At 37.4% G+C, this 21,114-nt stretch overlaps 1 protein-coding gene across 1 annotated transcript; it reads left to right on the forward strand.

Moving 5' to 3' along the window:
• Window positions 1–7,268: 7,268 nt before the first annotated feature.
• On the forward strand, window positions 7,269–8,198 carry Or10j5 (olfactory receptor family 10 subfamily J member 5). The gene is given in 1 exon segment (XM_050143016.1): window positions 7,269–8,198. A coding segment is annotated over 1 exon segment (930 nt).
• The last annotated feature ends 12,916 nt before the right edge of the window (window positions 8,199–21,114 follow it).

Here is a 21,114-nt window from a genome sequence, read left to right on the forward strand (position 1 = left end):
ACACTCATGTTCACATATCCATACGCAGACATTTATGTGATTAAAAAATAAAAACCAAATTTTAAAAAATAAACATACATCAAATCTTTCTATTACTTCTTGCGTGAAAGAACAATGAACATAGCTTGAAAGGAAACATTAAAACATCACTCTTGGAAGGATCTTGTGGGATCTATTTTTGTACTAATTAGGGTTGTCTAGACTAACCGAACTTATAGAATGGATCTCTATCTATATATAGAAAGAGGATTTATTAGAATGACTTACAGGCTGCAGTCCAGCTAGTCCAACAATGGCTGACTGTGAACAGGAAGTCCAGGAATCCAGTAGTTACTCAGTACAGAAGGTCAGATTTCTCAGCTGATCTTCAGTGTACATTGGAATCCAGAAGAAGTAGGCTCTAATTCCAGTGGAGGAATGGACTTGCTAGCAAGCTGAGGGCAAGCAGACAAAGTCAAAGCTTCTCTTGTCCATGTCCTTATATAGGTTTACAGCAGAAGGTGTGGTCCCAGTTAGAGGCATATGTCATCCCCCCTCAAGATCAAGATGAAAAGCCTGTGTCTTCCTACCTCAAATTATGGGTTAGAACTGTATCTTCCTACTTCACATCAAACAAAAACCCCTCACAGATGCTCCCTCCAGTTTTAGATTTTACTTAATTCCAGATGAAGTTCAGTTGATAACCAAGAACAGCCATGACAATTGTGCAGAGGAACTTGCATCAGCCAAAGAGAGTTGGCATTGTGAGAGCATGGAGAACTTTAGGTGCCAGGAATTTGATTAACACATTTAAAGTCTCTTGGGAGACTAAAAATTAGGATTCAGAATATGATTTTCTAAGAAAAATCAATCCAGCTGAGATCGAACTAATTTCATAAGTGTCTTCTTCTTTGGAAATAACATGTCAATGAGTGCACTGTCTTCTGAAGAGAAAATCCATGGACCAATATACCTGACATCTTCAGCCAAGTTCTGAATGAAGGGAAGAGAGTGCGCCTGGGAAGCAAGCTCTGGGGATCCCAAAGCATCAACACCCAAGGCAACTAAAAATCCTCCTTTTTAATAAAATCCCCTGACATCTATTTGGAATCTCACTCTTCTGGTTCTCTGGTTCTCTGGAGATGTTTAGGGAAATGTGAAGAAAGGAGACCCAGGAGGGCAGGAGAGACAACAGGCTTCCTCCTGAGATTTCCTTCCTGATCTCTGAACTCATAGACTCTTTCCCTTCTGTTAGCACTGCTTTCAGAGCCTGGGAACAATCGAGCATGTTGTGTTATACACTACTCTTTCTGGAAGTTGAGCTACTATCTGGATCTTGAGAGAGGTGAGCAACCGTAAGGTTTATCCTTAAGGAGGTCTGAAGAATTTTTTATTTCATTGTTTTTGTTGTTTTTGCAGATGTGGTTGGAAAAGATCTAACATGTGTTGAGAATGCCATATAGTCTTCTTAGTATGTTCTAGTCCAAGTTGATTCTGTGCTCATTCTTGGTCAAGACCTGAAATGAGACATCGCAGAAATGTTTGCTTGGCTCAATCCCTAACATCACAGCTTTACAGATTAGTCCCTACGTTCATCTCCTATCCTGCATTCTCCATCCTTAGATTACTTAGACAGATATAATAATCACAGATTTTTAAAGAAGTTGCTTAATGCTTCCCTAGTATTTTAGAATTGTATTTCCAGTACTCAGGAGGAGCAGTTTTAGAGTTTTCTTCAGGGAGTGGATTCAAGTTGTAGATTCAGAAAGAATTCCCATTGTATCACAGGTTTACTGAGATTTATAAAATAGATACAATTTCTAATATACACCAATACTTTTTATAATAAATTCTTTCCACTTTTAAATGTTTCTATTTCCTATATTATTGGACACATAATCTTCATAACCAAAATATTGGCTGCATAAACTTTTCATTAGTCTTTTTCAGTGTTATTTTCTTGGTAGGTTAATCCATTCAAACCTTCCCCCTTTTCTTCTTCTCAACTTTCATCATTTTCTACTGTCATATTAGTTTGTTTTTTCATTGATCTTCTAGAAATTCCTGAATGTCTTCTCTTTGCTACAAACCCACACTGAAGATAATTTTAAGATATCAATTACTGAACAGGTACTGTGCTGTCCTAAGTGCTTCAATAGATTAGCTCATTTAATCCTTACAATATTTCTTTGACAGTAGTCCCACTGTTACAAAACTGATGTGTGGGACTAAAAGTTGGAAAGAGTAAACATGTTTCTCAGAGTTACAAAGTTACTTGGGTGTTATATTTGGGGATTGACATAGGTAATTGATTGAAGAGCTGATGATTTTGGACTCTAGGCAACAAGAAAATACAGAGATTTCAGGAGTGATAGCTATACAGAAGCACACATGACTTGCTAATACCTTGCCTACCTCTAAGCTTTGACAGTAGATGCATTGAACACAGAGCAGAAGCAAAGGCTGGAACATCCTGCTAATGAAAACCTAACTACCTCTTGATGGAGGTGGGTCGTGTATCTTATCTGTTGCTTTTATTGGTTAACTAAAAAAAAAAAAAACTGCTTGGCCTCATAGGACAGAAAATTAGGTGGGCAGAGTAGACAGAACAGAATGCTGGGAGAAAGAAGCCGAGTCAGGCAGTCGCCATGATTCTCCCACCCTACACATCTGCAGGTTAAGATCTTCTCTGGTAAGCCACCTCATGGGCTATACAGATTATTAAAAATGGGTTAGATCAATATGTAATAGCTAGCCAATAAGAGGCTAGAACTAATGGGCCAAGCAGTATTTAAAAGAATACAGTTTCCATGTAATTATTTAGGGTAAAGCTAGCCATGCAGGCGGCCAGGTGGCGGGAAGCAGCCCACCGCTCCTCACAACAACCTCTGATCACCCCTGGCATCCCGGCCACTGCCGTTTGCCATCCCCACTGTTTCCTCAGTGGAAATTCTGAGTTGACTCTCCTCTTGTTCTTGAACCACTCTTCTCCCTTCCCAAAGATGTTCTCCTCTTGCAGTCTCATTTGGTTCCTGCAGGAAGATGTGAAGGATGATAGAGAAACTAAAGGCTTTTCACTCCAGGACACTGCATGAAGACGTCTCTCATTTTAGGTCCCACTATTTTTATGGGTAGCCCCTCTGTCCCTTTGCCAAACAGCTAAATTACATTGTACTGAGAATTATTGATTATTCAGCCAGGGAGTATTTATTGAATGCTTCCTTGAGTCTGATGTAGAAATCTTAGCATATATTTAGAAAGTTTACACTCTGACTTGGAGTGGGACTACCACAGAGGAGACAACAGTCAACATTGCCCCAAATAGCAGGAATTAAACTACAATAAGTGGTGAGCAGTAAATATTAACAACCAACTCTCAGGAAATAAGCAAGTCTTGATTTTAATATTTGTTAGTTCCTGAGATAAAAATATTTCTCCATAGATTTAAATCTAGCAAACATGAATATTCTTAATATGGAGCTGGGAAATGATGTGTGCAGCCTGCTGTGGTGAGGTGATGCAAACAGGCTCCAGCACTCCAGTGGGTGCAATCTTTATGAAAGGGATGGGGATGGGGAAATGAGTTGTTATGACAGGACTTCATGGATGTGGTGGGCAATGAGCCGAGTCCTAAAATGCTTTTATGAAACAGTTCTAAAAATTAAAAGTAGATGTATTCTAGCTTGATAGGTCTGGAATTCTCCAGTTTTAAATCCAAGAATGAGAATATAATTTTACATATGATCTAGATGTGTACTGGGAAGGGTTGGGGTATTTTTCCAAGTACTAAGGACCTAGTATCTAAAAGGGCTGCAAGAAATAAAGGACATCCCAACTAAGATTTAAAGATATGAATATAGGCACAGGTTTGGTAATGGATGTTGGACTGTCCCTATGCACTGGGGAAGATTATCTTCCTGTAGCAGAGGAGATGGTATAAAGGCACACTGACTTTCAGAGAATGATGTGGTAACCCTTTTCAATCCAGCAGAAAGGTCTTTCTCAGGTCACAAAAGCAGCACATGACTGGTATATTAGAACTCAGACACTCTGTCTCCAACGCCAGCTCTTTGTCTGAAGTCACATTGTACAAAAACACAAAGAGCTGCCCTAACCTCATGTTTTGACATCCACGAGTTTTCAAATCCAGATCCAGATTTTCCAAGTGCTATCTAATTCCAATGTTTTTTATACTACAGTGTTCCTCTCCAGTCTTACTCACTGAGAATTAATCTTGTTCAGTCAAATGAGGATATTTTTAAGTACCAAACTCTTGGGAAGTATACTGTAAAATAGTACACTATGATATGATGCAAGGGGATTGGAGTATAGTTCAGTGGTGGAGTATTTGCTTAGCATGCACAGAATCCTAAAGAGGAACAACATGCCATTTTACAATGTTGCATGACCCAACACGATGACATACAATGTAATACAACAAAGTCTAATACAGAAGACAATATATAGTTCACCAACTTTTATATTTTGATAAATTTTCAGATTTATAGGTCCTGGGACTGAACTCAGGTCCTCTGCACAAGAAACAATTGCTTTCATCTGCCAAGTCGATCTGCAGACCCTCTTGCCACTTTTATTTATATTGCTGAGAATATTTCTTTACATAGCTACATTATAATTTAGACATTTGCATTGTTTGCAGCTTTAGACTTTTAGGAAAATGACTCTTAAAACATCTAAATATAAATAACTCTTTGTGGACACATTTTTTTTTGTTTCTCTTGTGTAAATGTTCAGAAAAAAATTACTGAGTCATGGATGTTGTATAGGTTTAACTTAAGAAAAATAGCCACATTGTTCTCCAAATAGGCTACAGCACTTCACATTCCAACCATCAACATTTAAGACTTCCAGTTCTTTCACTTGGTTACCACATTGGGTGTTGTTAGGCATTTTAATTTTAGCCACTTGAGTAGGTGTGTATCTCACTGTGGTTTTATTTTGCATCTCTCCAATGGCTAATGTGGCTCAGAATCCTTTCATATAATTATTAGGACTCTTATGTAATCTTTTGTGAAATGTTTAAATATTTTGCCTATTTAAAATGTGTCTTATTATTGACTTGCAAAGTTCTTTATATATTCTGGATATAATTTCAGAGTTTTATATTGTAAATGCTTTCTACTAGGGTATGGTTTATCTCTTTGTTTTTCTAACAATGGTGAAGCTTAAGCTGTAATTTGTTCTGTTTTGATTTAAGCCTTTTGTTACTTCACTAAGAACCTTTTCCTTATTTGAGGGTCGCAAATTTTCATCTCTTATTTTTGCCTAAAATTTCTTAAAACTTTATCTTTTATACATGCCTATGATTCATTTAGAATAACTTCTGCATATGTCATGGGGTAAAATTTCAGGTTTGTTTTCCCCTCATGAGCATTTTCTTGTTCCAGGAGCAATGGAACAAGCAATTTGTTGAAAATGTATCATTGGGACACCTTAGCCCTTTAGAAAAAAATAGTTAACCATATAAATGGTCCAGTTTTGAATTCTGCATTACATTGTTCTATGTTTTCATGGGGCAGTGGACAAAAGTGTTAAATGAAGCAGGGAAAAATGAAAACAAGATGGAAAAAAAGCAAAGGGCAGCAGCACTAGCGATGGAGACGTTTTCAGAGGCATTTGAATGAACAGATTTATAAGGATAAACTTAGTCGATCCAACTTGCTAGGAATTCCAAAGTGTGATAGAAGTCTGTGTCTTAGCAGTTTTGAAAATGAATAGGGACCAATGAAGCAGTAGCCATAGAAAACGACAGATTTGGTGATTTATTGAGTCCTACTTGTCTGTATTTCTGTTTATCTCATACCAGGTGGATCCGTTTAGTAACTGATGTAGTAACTGATGGCTCCTGAAGTTTATAGCTTATTTTAAAAATTATTTGTCATTCCATAGACATATGATCTTCAGACTGAGAGTATGTTTTGTTTTCTTTGCTAGAGGATTAGGTACCTTCATCATTGCTGTTGCTTTGCAGCAGGATCTTTCAGAGCAGCTGAGGTTAGTTGTGAACGTATAATTCTTCAGCCTCTGTTATAAAGTGCTGAGATTATAGACACGATTCATGATAGGTAGTCGAATGTCTTAACATTAGGCAGGTCACTATGGATCTAGAAACTTGGGCATAATGAGGTGTAGTTTAAGCAAAGTCTACTGAATTTTATGCATAGTAGGTGTAGCTTCAGGATGCCAGCATTTGCACAGAATGATGTCATGAGATCACTGAAGAAGATACAGAAGTGGAGAATGGATGATATAAAATTTGTTCAAAATTACATAAAGTTTGTTATGATTTAATGACATACAAAAGTCAAGAGAGAAGATGAATATTTAGAAAAGTATTGTGGATAGAAATAGATATTTGAAAGAAATCAACATGGGAATAACAGAGAAAATTGAAATTGAAAGAACAGATAGAAAAAGCAAGGGCAAAGGTTGGGCCAGAAAGCAGGGATATAGTCATGGTATAGGCAGAATGAACAGATTCATGAACAGTAACTAAATAAGCACTGAGATGACAGAAACATAGGATGGTGTCATGGAAACCAAGGCTAGAGAGTGTTTCCATGCGGCAGGATCAGATGTGTCAAACCAAAAGACAAGGAAAGGAAGAAAAACAAAATCTGATTTCTTTAGCAATGGAACCTTCTCCAGTGACATCCGAACAAATGGTTTCATAAGCATTGAACACGTGATACCAACAGGCAAAGAGTTAGAGAATGAGAGAAAGGAAGTTTATTCAGCAGCTTCACGTCTTTGAGAGTGATATATCTGGCATATATTTTCTTGATGAAATCAAGCCTTTATACTCAGAATTCAGCTGTAACATTATGTGGAAAGGGTCTTGGTGGCTTTGCCACCAAACCTAGCAATCATTTTCTTCAAAGTCTGTCTTCCTCAAATGCCTCATACGGCTGACTGGTTTTGTCTATAAACATGCATCTGTATCATTTTCTCGGTATGTCCTTTATTGGTGTTAATTCTTTTTAAGAGTGCTGCCCCCTTTCACTTCCTAATATCACTATATTTTGTGAGGTGAGCATGTACTCGTAAGTCTTCTTGATAATGTTTATACACATAAAAGCCAAAGAGGCACGCAAATGTTTCTTACTTCACAGACAGATACTCTAGACGTGAACTTGATGGTCACAGAAGGGACAAGTAGGTTCACTCTCTCAGGTCAGCTATCATTATCCCTTAATTTAAGTTCAATTGCTCATGAAAGTTTCCCTTGGATGATCCTTCTTATTGCTTTTAGACACCAACAGAGCAGAATGCAGAGAAAGAACTTCACTGAAGTGACAGAATTCATCTTCCTGGGATTCTCTAGCTTTGGAAGGCATCAAATAACCCTCTTTGTGGTTTTCCTAACCATTTATATTTTAACTCTGACTGGTAATGTCATCATCGTGACGATCACACTCATGGACCATCACCTCCACACTCCCATGTACTTTTTCCTCAGCATGTTGGCAAGTTCAGAGACTGTGTACACACTAGTCATTGTCCCAAGAATGCTCTTCAGCCTGATTTTTCACAATCTTTCCATATCCTTGGCAGGTTGTGCAACCCAAATGTTCTTTTTTGTCACCTTGGCCACGAACAACTGCTTTCTGCTCACAGCCATGGGTTATGACCGTTATGTGGCCATTTGTGATCCCCTGAGATACATGGTCGTCATGAGCAAAGGAATGTGTGCCTCGTTGGTTTGTGCATCTTTGGGCACGGGTCTGGTTATGGCAGTTCTCCATGTGCCAGCCATGTTCAGTTTCCCCTTCTGTGGCACAGTGGTGGAACACTTTTTCTGTGACATATATCCAGTAATGAAACTTTCTTGTGTTGATACCACTCTCAATGAGATCATCAATTATGGTGTAAGTTCATTTGTGATTCTTGTGCCTATAGGCCTGATATTTATCTCCTATGTCCTCATCATCTCTTCCATCCTTAAAATCGCCTCCGCTGAAGGCTAGAAGAAAGCCTTTGCCACCTGTGCCTCTCATCTCACTGTGGTCATTGTTCATTATGGCTGTGCCTCCATTGCCTATCTCAAACCCAAGTCAGAAAGTTCAGTAGAAAAAGATCTTCTTCTCTCCGTGACATACACCATCATCACTCCCCTGCTTAACCCTGTTGTCTACAGCCTCAGGAACAAAGAGGTCAAGGATGCTCTATGCAGAGCTGTGGGCAGAAAAACTTCTTAATAGATTTGAAATTTTTGTCAGGACATCTTCAGCCCAATATGTCTGTTCACCAATAAGCCATGATCCATATGCTCATCAAATGTAGTGTCTATAGATAACAATGCCAGAGAGTAGAGATGCCTTTATTTTAGTGTCTCAGTGGCAGAAAACAAAATTTTGGCTCCAATATTTGGATCTTAGGTCCAAGAATCATCTTCTGTTGGATTAAGCCCACTTGTTTAAGTTCTAGATAGCTTTGGTTTGGAAACCTCTTTTGCTTTCCACTTTTCATGGACTCTCAAGCAGTCAAGACGTCTGTCTGATGTGGATGTAGAGAAGAGACAAGTGTAACATGGTAGAAAGGGGTCTAAAGAGAGTAAACTACAGGACCAACAGCTTTCATTTCGTCTTTCATGCTCAAGAAAGAAGGCCTTCATTCATATGAGTTACAATGTAGCCATTTTATAAAGGGTTTGCTTGATTCTTACTCACTGAGAGGTAAAGGTCTTTGCATAAAAAGGTCCATATTTAATTATTTAGCTATATTAACACCTTAAATATTTTCCATTTCTATGTCTATTTCTATTTTCCTATATGATCAAAGCAAAAATGCCTTATTTTCATAGGCTATGCAGTAAAGAAAACAACCTAAGGAAGCTTCTCTGTAGCGATATTTTTATTATATTTTTCATAATAACTCTTTTCAACCTATGGAAATGTTTGTTTTTAGTTTTTACCTAAGAGCTGAAATGAAACTGAAATTGATTTCTTAGATATGGGTTGTTCTGATTCCAGAGTTCAAGTTAAATGCTATTAAGTTTCATTCTTGAAGCAGACTGTGCAAACTTCATATTTCTCCAGGTATTTATATTAAAATTACCAGGATCATAATATATTATTTTTAATTCTCAATAGGGAGGACTTGGGGAATATTTTGTGTTGTAGATATTCCCACCTGAATTTGTTTATATCTACTCAGAAAAGAGCTAGAAAAATTTCCAAGAGACAAAGATGTGAAAACAACTACATTTTTCCAACTTTGTGATGCCCATGGTTACTATGTACCCAAATCAATTCCTAGTCCTTATTTTCTATTCTGACTCACAGAAATTGGGCTGAGTATCTCATAGCTGGTCTGTGGCTTTTTTTGTTCTCTAGATTGCTACATAAGAAGGTCCAGGCTGGATGTAGAGGGTCCTCTATATCATCTGTGTCAAGCCATGCCAGTACAATGGCATACTATCTGATGTCAGAGTTATTGATTAAAACCTTCTGATAGCCTCTTAGGAGTCTCAACCTGAGTTCTAAAATTACTTCAGGGTGCTTGGAGTATCAGAATGTTTTTGAGCTCTCTTAAACAATTCACTAAATTTTCTGTATAAATATGGATGTGTTTATCTGCTATATTAATCAAAAATATGTTTTAAATAATTTTCTGAGAATTTCATATGGTGTACTCCAAATTTCTCCTAGTTCCACCCCAACTCCCTATACCCCTAACTTTTCATTTATCTTTTGTTTTATTTAATGACCCATCAATTATAATTTGTGCTGTCCATATACTTCTACATGGGGACAGGCAACAGACAGAGTATAGCTAATCTGCCAGGAGTCATGTCCTTTAAGAAAATTGATTCTCTCTCTACCAAAAGCCACCAATGGTCCGTAGAGCCTCAGTTAGGGATGTCAGCTCATGGACCCTTTCCTACTTTATGCAAAAATGTTGACTTGCTATATTTTCCTGCAGGAATCCATTGCTACTGTAAGTTCATGAGTACATTGTTTTGCTCCAATCCTCCCTAACCTCTGGTTTTTACAGTCTCCCAGCCTGCTCTTTTGTGATGGTCCCTGAGCCTTATAAAGGGTGTGCGATTAGCTATCCCATTTGTTGGATAAGCGTCCCCAGACACTCATTCTCTACACTTAGATCTGTTGGAAATTTCTATGTTAATCATTATACACTGAACAAAGAAACTTCTCTGATGAGGTCCAAGGGCTACCAAAACAAGCTGTTGCCATTACTTTTGGCTGCCCATTAGACCTTGGTGGTAAGATCCTATTACGAAAAACAGCATACACATAAGTCACAGGACATGGAGCAATCAAGTAGGTACTGACCAAGAAGCTTCCTTTCTGTTGGTTAGCTCTCATACTAATGGAAGGTCCTATACAGTCTGCTGGAGGAAAAGTTATTGGCAGTTTTACCCAGTTTGGAGTGCCATTATATTTTGAAAGACATTGTAGAAATTTCCTTGGGCAAATAGGAAACAGATTTGAATTTCCTCCTTTAGAGATCATTTGTTTCCATGTGTCCTTTTGCTATTCTCAGGATGCATCCTTTGATTCATTTACTTTGCTCACAGGGTTATCACATTTTTTTTTTTTTTTGGCTAAGATGGGAGATTTCTTGGGATCAGGGGTAAACACAATCTTTATTGAGGAATTACCAATTCTTATCCTTATTCCTTAAGTGTTTGACACCACTCCTATCCTGTCCAACACTTACCAATAAGTGAACAACCAAGCAGGGTAGTTGTTCTACATGCTTTACAGACTTTAGACTCAGTACAGGAGACAGCTGGAGTGCAGCAAATGAGTGGGCAAGCCCAAGCAGCCCCAGAACCTCCCAGTTGGATGAGTCATGGACAATGAGTCATTTGGTTCTGGCTCCTATAATTTATCCACAATACCTGTATTGCTTGCTAATGTGGGGGCTATTTTCACGTCTTCATTGTTTTTTTCCTAATAATCATCCCCCCAATATCTTGGCATACTAATGTTCCTTTATCTTATTTTTCTACCCTTGTGCATTACAAATATCTCTATTCATTTAGTACCATTTTTGTTCAGTTCTTTTGTTCATCAGAAAATGCCTATAATGTTATTTATATACTCTATGTACATTTCTCAAGCACTATGTGCCAAGTAATTATCTGGTTCTGGGGCTACAATAATGAGTAATGCAGGAACCATTTTTCATGTTATTCTTAGTTCAATGGGGGAAGTCAGGCAAAGTGACAAGAAGTACAAAAACAACAACAAAACCCTGCAAAAGGCCCATGTAAGGCATTATTGTTTGGGTCAAGGGTATTCTTAAAAATAGAAGAGCAAAATGGACAAATTTATTTAGGAAGCCAGAAAAGAATTCACAAAGTAGAACTATTTCACTAACTTTGTTTGGCGTTGAGTCAGCTGATGTGTAAAGGGATGCTGAAGGGTGACCAAGAGATATGATGTGTTTAAACAGTGGCACACCAACCTGAAAAAGTCCGAGGTATTGGGAAGTCAGGTGCTTCATTCTTATCTGTTGATCCACCGTCATGCTGACTATTAGCAGAGTAAAAGCAGGTGCTTAATACATCTTCAGAAAGTTAATGATGTGAACACATTTTTAGTGTGAGGTTGTGTTCAATGATTGCCATGCGAATAGATAAGACCTATCACCTTCCTGTCCATCTTTTAGGCTTCTCTCATATAAAGTTAGCTAGAAAAAAAATGAGCAGAGTAGAGGTAACAAGCATGGAAACACACTTAAAATTGCTTTTCCCTGTTGAAGAATTGTTTACCTTATTTATCACGTGCTCACATATTTACAACATTGAATTCCTTAAAACCAGAAAAAGAATCATTATTCTGTGGGAACTGGGACTAACATTTGATCAATATGCTTGAACCCTAATCAGGAAAATATCTTTGACAAACTTACAAGCAAATATTCTTTAGCCTGCGATATAAAATCAAGGGTTGAGATACTACAAAAATGTATCTTTTAGGAAACAAAAGTTATAAAAAGATTATCATGGATCTCAAAATTTCTCTGCTATGATCTCCGCAGCAGTGATTTTGCAGCTACTCTAGAGAAAAGTTTTGCTTGTTTTTTTTTTTTTTTCATTCTCTGAAACATTAGAGGAGAAAATGACTTTAGCACACCTGACAATAAGAGGAACAAAACATTATATCGATGAGTACAGATTTCTTGGTACAAGAAAGAGAAAAGAGGGGGCAGGAAAGATGAAATTAATAAAAGACATAGAATCAGTGGGCACATGCTAAGCTTTGCTTCGAAAAAGAATTTAAAATGTGTAAAAATAACGTCAGCTTTGTTGCTGTTGCTGAGTGACAGAATGTGTGTGTTAGATCATTTGTGTGAGAGTTTAGATATTAAGGGCATTGTTGGAAGGTGTGATTTATTTGCGTTATCTCATTTAACACTGTTAGGATAGGAAGTGTCCCTTCAAAAGTCTCATGTACTGAAGCCTTGCTTTCCAGCTAGTGCTGCCGTTTGGGAAGATTATAGAAACTTTATGATGTTGGACCCAACAGGAAGAACTGTGTCACTGAGGCATCCCCTTGGGGACTGCATCTTGTCATGCCCACCCCCTTCTCACTGGCCACCATGAGATGACCAGCTTTGCTCTTCTGTGTCTTCCCTGTCACCACGTGGTGCCTCACGATATCCCACAAATGGGATAGCTAATTAATGTCACAGCAGAAAGTGGTGCCAAAGTATATTCTTCCTCCTTTAAACTGTCACTGTCAGGTGTTGGTCACAGCCGTGAAGGTCTACCACGAATATCATCTCTACTGTTTCTACGGCTCCCTTCAGTTCAAAAAGTCCCTCTATATTCATGAATTAATTTGATCCCCATAGCACTCCTGTAAGGTAATATAAACGTTCCTGCTCTGTTTCAATGTTTGGTCTGCTAAATCCACACCTGGGGATAGTTGTTTAAAGTTTCCCAATATAACACAGGCCATTAGAGGGAAGAGTAAGACTAAAACAGAAGGGAGTCTTAGTTACAGATTGGCCTATCATATACCCCATTCTTCATATTATTTTATTTATCTCTATATATGAGTGTACATAATTCAACAATTCTAATCAGAGAACAAACTATGCTTAATATATAAACTTTACTTTTCACATGTCAAAACGTCACTTCAATCAATATTGATCCTTTCTTTCTGAAACGTTGTTCCTTTCTTTGTAACAAAGTCTATTATGATCACATGGTTGAGTATTTATTATGGGCACTTGATATATTTAGTTGGAATTGAACTGAGTTTGTATCAGAGTCTTTGCTTCAATAAATGGCCCATATATTTTGCAGAATTTTATGAACTATGATTTGCAATTAAACGGATTCTGAGATTTTAATTATTTCACTTGTTATTTTCAAAAATATAACAAGTACCCTTAGGTTAAGTGTCAGGCACTAGGCTAGGTACTAAGGATGCATAGATAAATAATATTAGTGCGCTGCTTTGAGTGGCTTGCCATCTGCTTGCAACTCATTTTAATACAGGGTCATTAGCACTGCACATAGAAAGTCTAGAACTAGAAGAGAGAATGATGTGATTGTCAGCAAATTTTGTTTCTGCATATATTGGTGGGAGAAAGTTAAAGTGAATGATTTGCCCGATGCAAGCATTGTGTTAAACCCAGAAGTCCTCAAATCAAACCTACTTATAACACAAGTGCATTAGGGTAATAAACCTAGAAACACTACCATTTATAGGCAAATTTTAGTATTTAATTAGAAAATGCTCATTATGAGAACGAACAAAAAATAGTGACATACAGGAGAGAGGAAGCCATCTGTATAGAAGAACCTTTATATGATGTATGTTAGCATTTAGGAACATTAAAACATTAAGCATATATAGATAGAAGAACTTACAGGAATATCTGCCTACAGTGAGTCATAGAATTTCAGTCAAGAAATCTAGACTTGAAAATTAAATTATGTGAAATGAAAAATTTGCTAATCTACTTAACCACTTGGTAACATTGTAGAATAGAGTCAAGAAACTTGAATATAAATAAAAATACTGAATCTGAAGAACAGAAATAATGGATGAAAAAAGGAGCAGTTTTAGTGGTTTGGGCAACAAGAAAAAAAAATCTAACACCCATACACTCAGACTCTCAGGGAGAAAGGGTAGAATGTGCCATAAAAACATTCAACGATATGTTGGTTTAAAATTTACTCAAGCTAGTTAAAAATATAAATTTTAAACCCAAGAATCTCAGTGAATCCTAAGCAAGAAAAATAAAAACAATATCAAATTAATGTTTCACACACACATACACCCCAGCACTCACAATTAATAAATGAGAAGAATATAATTTAAAACCAAAGATGAAGAACCTTAAGACTTGCAAAGACTTAAATGGCACATTATATATCATGCAATGAGAGTAAATTAACTAATGATAAATAATGAAACACAGAAAACAACTGAATGATAATTTGAGCTAGACTATACATTTGTATTCAGCAAATAATATCACCAACAAAGAAAGCTAAGTAAATACACTTTCATAGCAGGGAAAAGAAAAAAAGCATATGCTTTACTAGAAACAGTAAAGAAAGTTTCTCAGGCCAAAAAAAAATGACACCAGATTCAAACTTTAGATTTACAGAGAGAAATGAAGATGGCTAGAAGTGATAACTACATGCGTAAATATGAAAAGATACATTTTAATTATATCAACTGTTTGAAAACACAACACCATAACACATTATAGCATGCTACCGCAAGCTTTATAATACAAGTAGATACGTTGTGAGAGGCTTTGTTTATCAAGAAGCAATGAAATCTTAACACCAAAGAGGACTTTTAGGAGCTGTGAAGACATATGTTAATCCATGGAGCAGCAGCAAGATGCAAGAATCTGGCTTCTCTAGGGCAGAGATGCAGTAATCATTGTAGATAGCCTTAGATCCTTTGTGGGAACTTAGGTGAAGATTTACAGTGTGTGCTTGAATCAGTGAGGTTGAATACTCCCTCAAGGACACTTGGCCTTCCTTTTGCTACAGAGGATTAGAGTCTGTGAATTACTTTAAATCTTGAAACCAACTGGGGAGCTGCAATACCCTGCTGAGTTGACTTACATCAGATAATATATAGGCATCACTTAAGGTATGATATATTCTTTGCTAACTGATTCAAGGACCCACTCTGTGGCTATTTTTTCTAGTTCCTCCTCATATAATGAGGACATATGTACCCAGTAGCTAGAAGGATAGTCAAGGTCAGTCTTGATCCTGAAGAGGTAGACCAACGACCAGAAGCATTGATGGAAAATCTCCGTACATTATATGGTAAAAAAAAAAAAAAAAAAAAATGGAAATTTGTTACTCTAAAAGAACTTGGTGGAAGCCTGTCCTTGGCACCTTGCCAGAAAGCTATTTGGGATAAGGTATGTTCTGGAGGCAGTCTGCTACAGGAAGAGATGCTGAGAAAGGTGCTTATTTACTGCTGTATGCTCTGGAGCGCTACTGAAGCTGCTAACACTGTAGGAACCTGCTGCCAAAGATGCCAGTCCATGCTAGAAAACCTGCAGATCACTCTGCAACTAAGAAGGGAAGCTCCTTTCTCATGCAGTGTCTCTGTTATGCTCAGTGATGACACGCACCACTGATGGAAAGCACAGCTCCATTTTTTCCCCCAGAGTAAGTGATGAAAAGAAATTTGAATCTGAAGCATAATGAAATGATAATTTCCAAAGAAAGGTGTAACGTCAAGAAAGTCAATTATGCATTCTTGCTCTCGGTCAAGGAAGCAGCGCTATGACTTCCTCCTTTCAAAACAGATTTTGTAATGGGAAAATATATGAATCAACTCTTATCAGATTTTGGACAATAGGCGGTAAAAATTGTGCAAGCTAGAAAGCAAAGTATGTGGCAGGGGTAAAAGAAGCTGCACAAAATAAGAGCCATAAAAAAAAAAAAACAGAAGCATTTCCCTCTCTGGTTTTTCAGAGAATGCTGAAGTGTGTATAGAGCAGGGAAGAGGATCCAAAGCTGTCAGAGAACAATTACAAGGAAATGTAAAGTCAGATAGAAATTCTCCAATGTGAACTTGGCTGAAGAATAGAGAAGGTGAACTGAACACCACAAACATCTAACTGAGATATTAGGAAGATCATACTTTGTGGGTGTGGTGACTTCAATCCTAAAAATCAAGTCTAGTGATATACCATATACAATTTAAGAAGAAAGTACAAGGGCCAGTGGTACCCACAATTACCCCACATTTATACTAGAACAAAGCTCAATTCTTTCTTTTTTAAGATGTATATAAACCTAAGCCATTCACACAGATGTGAGGTAAAACATCTCCAGTTGTCACTAAAATGAAAGGCAAAAAAAAAATGTTAAGAATGAACATGAGCATCAAGAGAAACATTATTCAAAATAGAAGAGATAAGAGATGACAGAGTTATCAGGCAAGAATGTTAAAATAATTACACTATTTTAAATATGTATACAGATTAGAAGAAGATAGGGATGGGATGAGAAGATAAAGGCAATATATGAAGGAACCAAATATAAAACAATTTAGACATCTGCACTGGAAAATTTACTGGATAAGATTAACATCAGGCTACAAGCTGCAGATGGAAAGGTCACCGAGCTTCAAGACATAATAGAAATTACCCCAAAAGGAGGAAATGGAAATAAGCTATTGAAAATAATACATAGGAGCTGAGGATATAGTTCCGTTGGTAGAGTGATTGCTTAGCATACATGAAGGCCTGGGTTCAACTCCTAGTGCTGCATCCATTGAGTGTGGTGTGCACATGTGGAATCCAAGGAGTAGGGAGGAGGAAGCAAGACAATTAGAAGTTCAAAGTCATTCTTGGCTACATGTAAGTCCCTGCCTGGAAAAATAAAACAAAACAAAAAAACAAGCATCCAAATACCTAAGACAATGAACTGGACTACTAATGGAAAAAAAAAAATCAAGCATCATGATCTCAATAATCTCCGTGAAAGAGAACAAGAGGGGTCAATTACAGTTGTAATGTTTCAGTATTAGAAGTCATAATTAAAATATGATATGCCAGTCTGTTTATTGTTATTGAAGCAAAAAGTACCTGAAACTAGGTAGGTTTTAAACAAAAGAGTTTCCCTTTACTCACAGTTCTAAAAGTCAAAGTGTATGGGGGCAATATCTGTTTGGTTTTGGCTAAGACTTTATGACAGATGACATCACAGCATGGTTCTTGGAATGAGAGAAAACATGAGGAAGAGTGAAATTACATGTTAAACAAGTTTCGAGAGACTGAGAAACTTTTTGTTTTCTGTTTTTGTTTTAAATAGAAACCCATCCTTGTGGGAACCAATTCAGATGTATGAGATTGTCACTAATTCCTTCTAAGGTTGGTACTCTATCATCTAATTACTTTCTGCTAGGTCTCACTTCTTAAAAGTTGTCCCTTTAGCTGTCATCCTCCACCATGGAGAAACAAATTTCCTGCACATGAACCCCCAAGGGGACCCTCCAGTGATATCCAAACTGTAGCACCCCAAGATGAAGTTCAGTGAAACACAAGCAAGAGAAGAACACAGTTTCACTCCTATATTCCTACACCCCAAGCCATACAAGGGATTATCAAAATGATATTGAAAAAGCCAACAACGAAAAGAAAAAAAAAATGTTTTAAAAGCTTCCAGAGGAAAAACGTAAGTTGCTCATGTTCTGGTTAGTTTTAACTGTCATTTGACAAACCTTATGCTTATCCAGGCACATCATCTCAACTGAGGAACTGCCTAGAGAAAAATTTTTGGGGAGCACGTCTAGAGGGTTTTCATAGTTATTAACTGATATAGGAAGGACCAGTCCTCTATGGTCAGCACCAATCCCTAGGCAGCTGGTCCTAAACTGTATAAGAAAAGTAGCTAGCCATGAGCCAGCCAGCCAGCATCCTCCTGCTCAATAGTTTCTCCTAACCTTTTTTTTTTTTTCCCTGTGAGTTCTCTGTTTTGGGTTAATGTGCAGCGTAGCAAGCAGGCCTGTTGTTATATAACAAACTTTTCTGTGTGACACAACACATATCCCTACTCACTCCAGACAGATCCCATGGCAGACCAAAGTATGGATACCACCAAAGTCCAACTTGATGAACCAATATGTTTTGTTGGGGTTACTTACAGAAATATGGATGACGGGTTACTTGTAGAAGCAGAAAAGACTCCAAGAGAGCTGGATTACCAAAGCCCACCAGAGCATGGGTGATAGATCCCAAAGATGGTAATCTCTGGAACACTGCACAGCTGGCAGGCATCTCAACAGGCTGAAGAATGTCCTTATCAATGGACTCACCTGCTCTAAAACCTCTTCCACGAGCTTGGTTGGTTTCGTTTTCTTCCAGGCAGCTGGTTTGATCTCATGAGTCTTCTTTGCAGCTTGGCTTGTCTGAGCCTTCATTGTGGCTTCATTCAGTTAGCCAGAGAGGGACTCCGAGTTTCCCTTGCTTGCTCTCAGGGGAGGGCCCAGTGGATTTGGTTGTTTTCAGGGACTTCCTGAAGCAATTTTGAGCTGTTTACCTTCCTGCTTAATGAGCTTCTCTGCAAGATGGAATGCTGCAATTGTAGAGGAAACTGGTACACAATACTTGCTTTCACATTCCTGCCTTAAGTTGCTGCCTTCACTTCTCTCAGTGATGGGCTGTGACCTGGAATTGTAAGCCAAACAAACCCATTTTCTCTCAAAGTTGCTTCTGGTCAAGGTATCTGTCACAGCAACAAAAACTAAACCCTAACAGTTTTTATATATTTATAAAAAGCAGTTAGACCTCCTGTTGAAGATAGTGACAAACAGAAGCAATTAGAGTATTTTTAAAGTACTAAGTGATAATGTCTGCACGCTTAGATTCTATATGCAGAAGAATATGACTCATTTATGATTTTAAGTCCAGACTGAAAATTTATTGTCTACATACCTGTATTACAATAAATATTAAAAGTCCTTCAAATGGGAGAAAAGAAATACCACACTGAAATGAGGATATACACTCAAAATATGAGTCACAGTGAAGAAAATCAGAAATTATGAATATCTAAGTTAATATCAAATACATTTGAAAATAATTTTAAAGGTCCGCCAGGATGGCTCAGCAAGTAAAGGCACTTGCAATCCAAGCAGTGCCAGCCTGAGGACATGGTTTAATCTGTAGAGTTCATGCAAAGATGGATGAAGTGGGGGCTGTAGAGATGGATCAGTGATTAAGAGCATTGCTTCCCTTCTAGAGGACTTGGGTTTGATTTCCAGCACCCATATGGCAGCTCATAGTGATTTGTAACTCCAGTCTCAAAGGATCTTATGGCTTCTTCTGACCTCTGTGGACACTGCACATACATAGTATATAGATTCCAAAGCATACAAAACGCCCATACATAAAAAATATAAATACATTAGTCTTTAAATCTGTGAAAAAAAGTGAGCTGACTCCACAGTGTTGTTATTTTATGTTCACACATATGCTATAGAATGTTTAGTCACACAGATCTCTTTTTCTCTCTCAAACACAACATATTAATAAATGAAAAGTCATTTTAAATCATCTTTAGAAACTGTGTATTGGAATTTAAGCCATGCAGAATGAAGTGTAGGAGAAGAGTGATAATATGAATAGGAATGGGGATTGGACCTCCATTGTTATAATCTGATGCTGCCTTTGAGGTGCTATAATGCTTTCTAAAGGTATGCTATGACACATTAAGAATGAGTATTATAAACCCCCGAGCATCCACTTAAAAGTAGAACAAAGAAGTACAGCTAATAAGACAATGTTGGCTGTGAGATAGAATCTTAAAACATAATTAATCCAAGACAGGAAAAGGGAAAAAATGGAACAAAGAAAAGGTGCGTAATACAACTGAATAGCAAAGTGATAGATTAGGCGCAACTGTACTAATAATTATGTTACATCTAGTTAAAATAGTGATATTGTCAGAATGAAACAAGACTATTATATACCTTTTTATAAGAACAATACTTTGAATGTATGGAAAACATAGCTTAAATGTAAGACAGAATATTATATATTGTGCTAATAATATTTTCAAGAATACTATAGATAATACACCAATATCAGATTTGTTATATTTAACTAAAGGAATATTTTCTTTTAGTTAAGTCAGACATAGGGGATATTTCACAGTGATGAAGGAGACACTCCATATCAGGAAGATAGCATTCTAAAGCAGAACACTTCTAATAACAGATCCTGAAATCTAAAATGAAGATACAGAAATATATTAATGTTGATGATCTCAGTAGTTTTCTCAAATATTTGTAAGAAGTAGAGAGAAAAAGTAAAGATAGGAAAAGCCTGAAGCACACTTTCTACAAACTTGGGGAAGATAGGGATGTATAGGAGGAGGATTTGTTTAAAACACCTTAATAAGCATGTTTGAAATTCTTCCGCAGGGAAGAGCACACCAACTGATTATTCAATACTAAGTGGTCAATCCCAAAAAGATACATATAAGTGACACTATACACTGAACAGGTTGTACTTATGTAATGATGAATTCATGAAATATATGTATATAACAATAGTTAATGAAAAAAGAGACCTTAAATTTTAAATAGAGCATAGAGATGTATGTGAGAGTTTGAAGGGAAAATAAATGAAAAAAAAATGATGTAATTATATTAATGATAATGGCACTGGGTTTTGATTCTACTACATGTACTGGCTTTTGGGGAGCCTAGTCTGTTTGGATGCACACCTTCCTAGACCTGGATGGATGGGGGAGGGCCTTGGACTTCCCACAGGGCAGGGTACACTGACTTCTCTTAGGACTGGAGAGGGAGGGGGAGTGGGGGGAATGGGAAGGAAATGGGAGGAGGGGAGGAGGTGGAATTTTTTTTTTTTTTTTTTGGTTTTTCGAGACAGAGTTTCTCTGTGGTTTTGGAGCCTGTCCTGGAACTAGCCCTTGTAGACCAGGCTGGTCTCAAACTCACAGAGATCCGCCTGCCTCTGCCTCCCAAGTGCTGGGATTAAAGACGTGCGCAACCATCGCCTGGCAAGGTGGAAATTTTTAATAAATAAAAAAATAAAAAAACTTTGATAAAGACAACTTGGTTTCAGTATGCTTATAGCTCACTCTAAGTATATTCATGACCTTTTTTGAAT

This window comes from Alexandromys fortis, unplaced genomic scaffold (genome assembly GCF_014885135.2).
Source record: "Alexandromys fortis isolate MF-2015 unplaced genomic scaffold, M_Fortis_MF-2015_v1.1 scaffold_51, whole genome shotgun sequence".
NCBI classification, from domain to species: domain Eukaryota; kingdom Metazoa; phylum Chordata; class Mammalia; order Rodentia; family Cricetidae; genus Alexandromys; species Alexandromys fortis.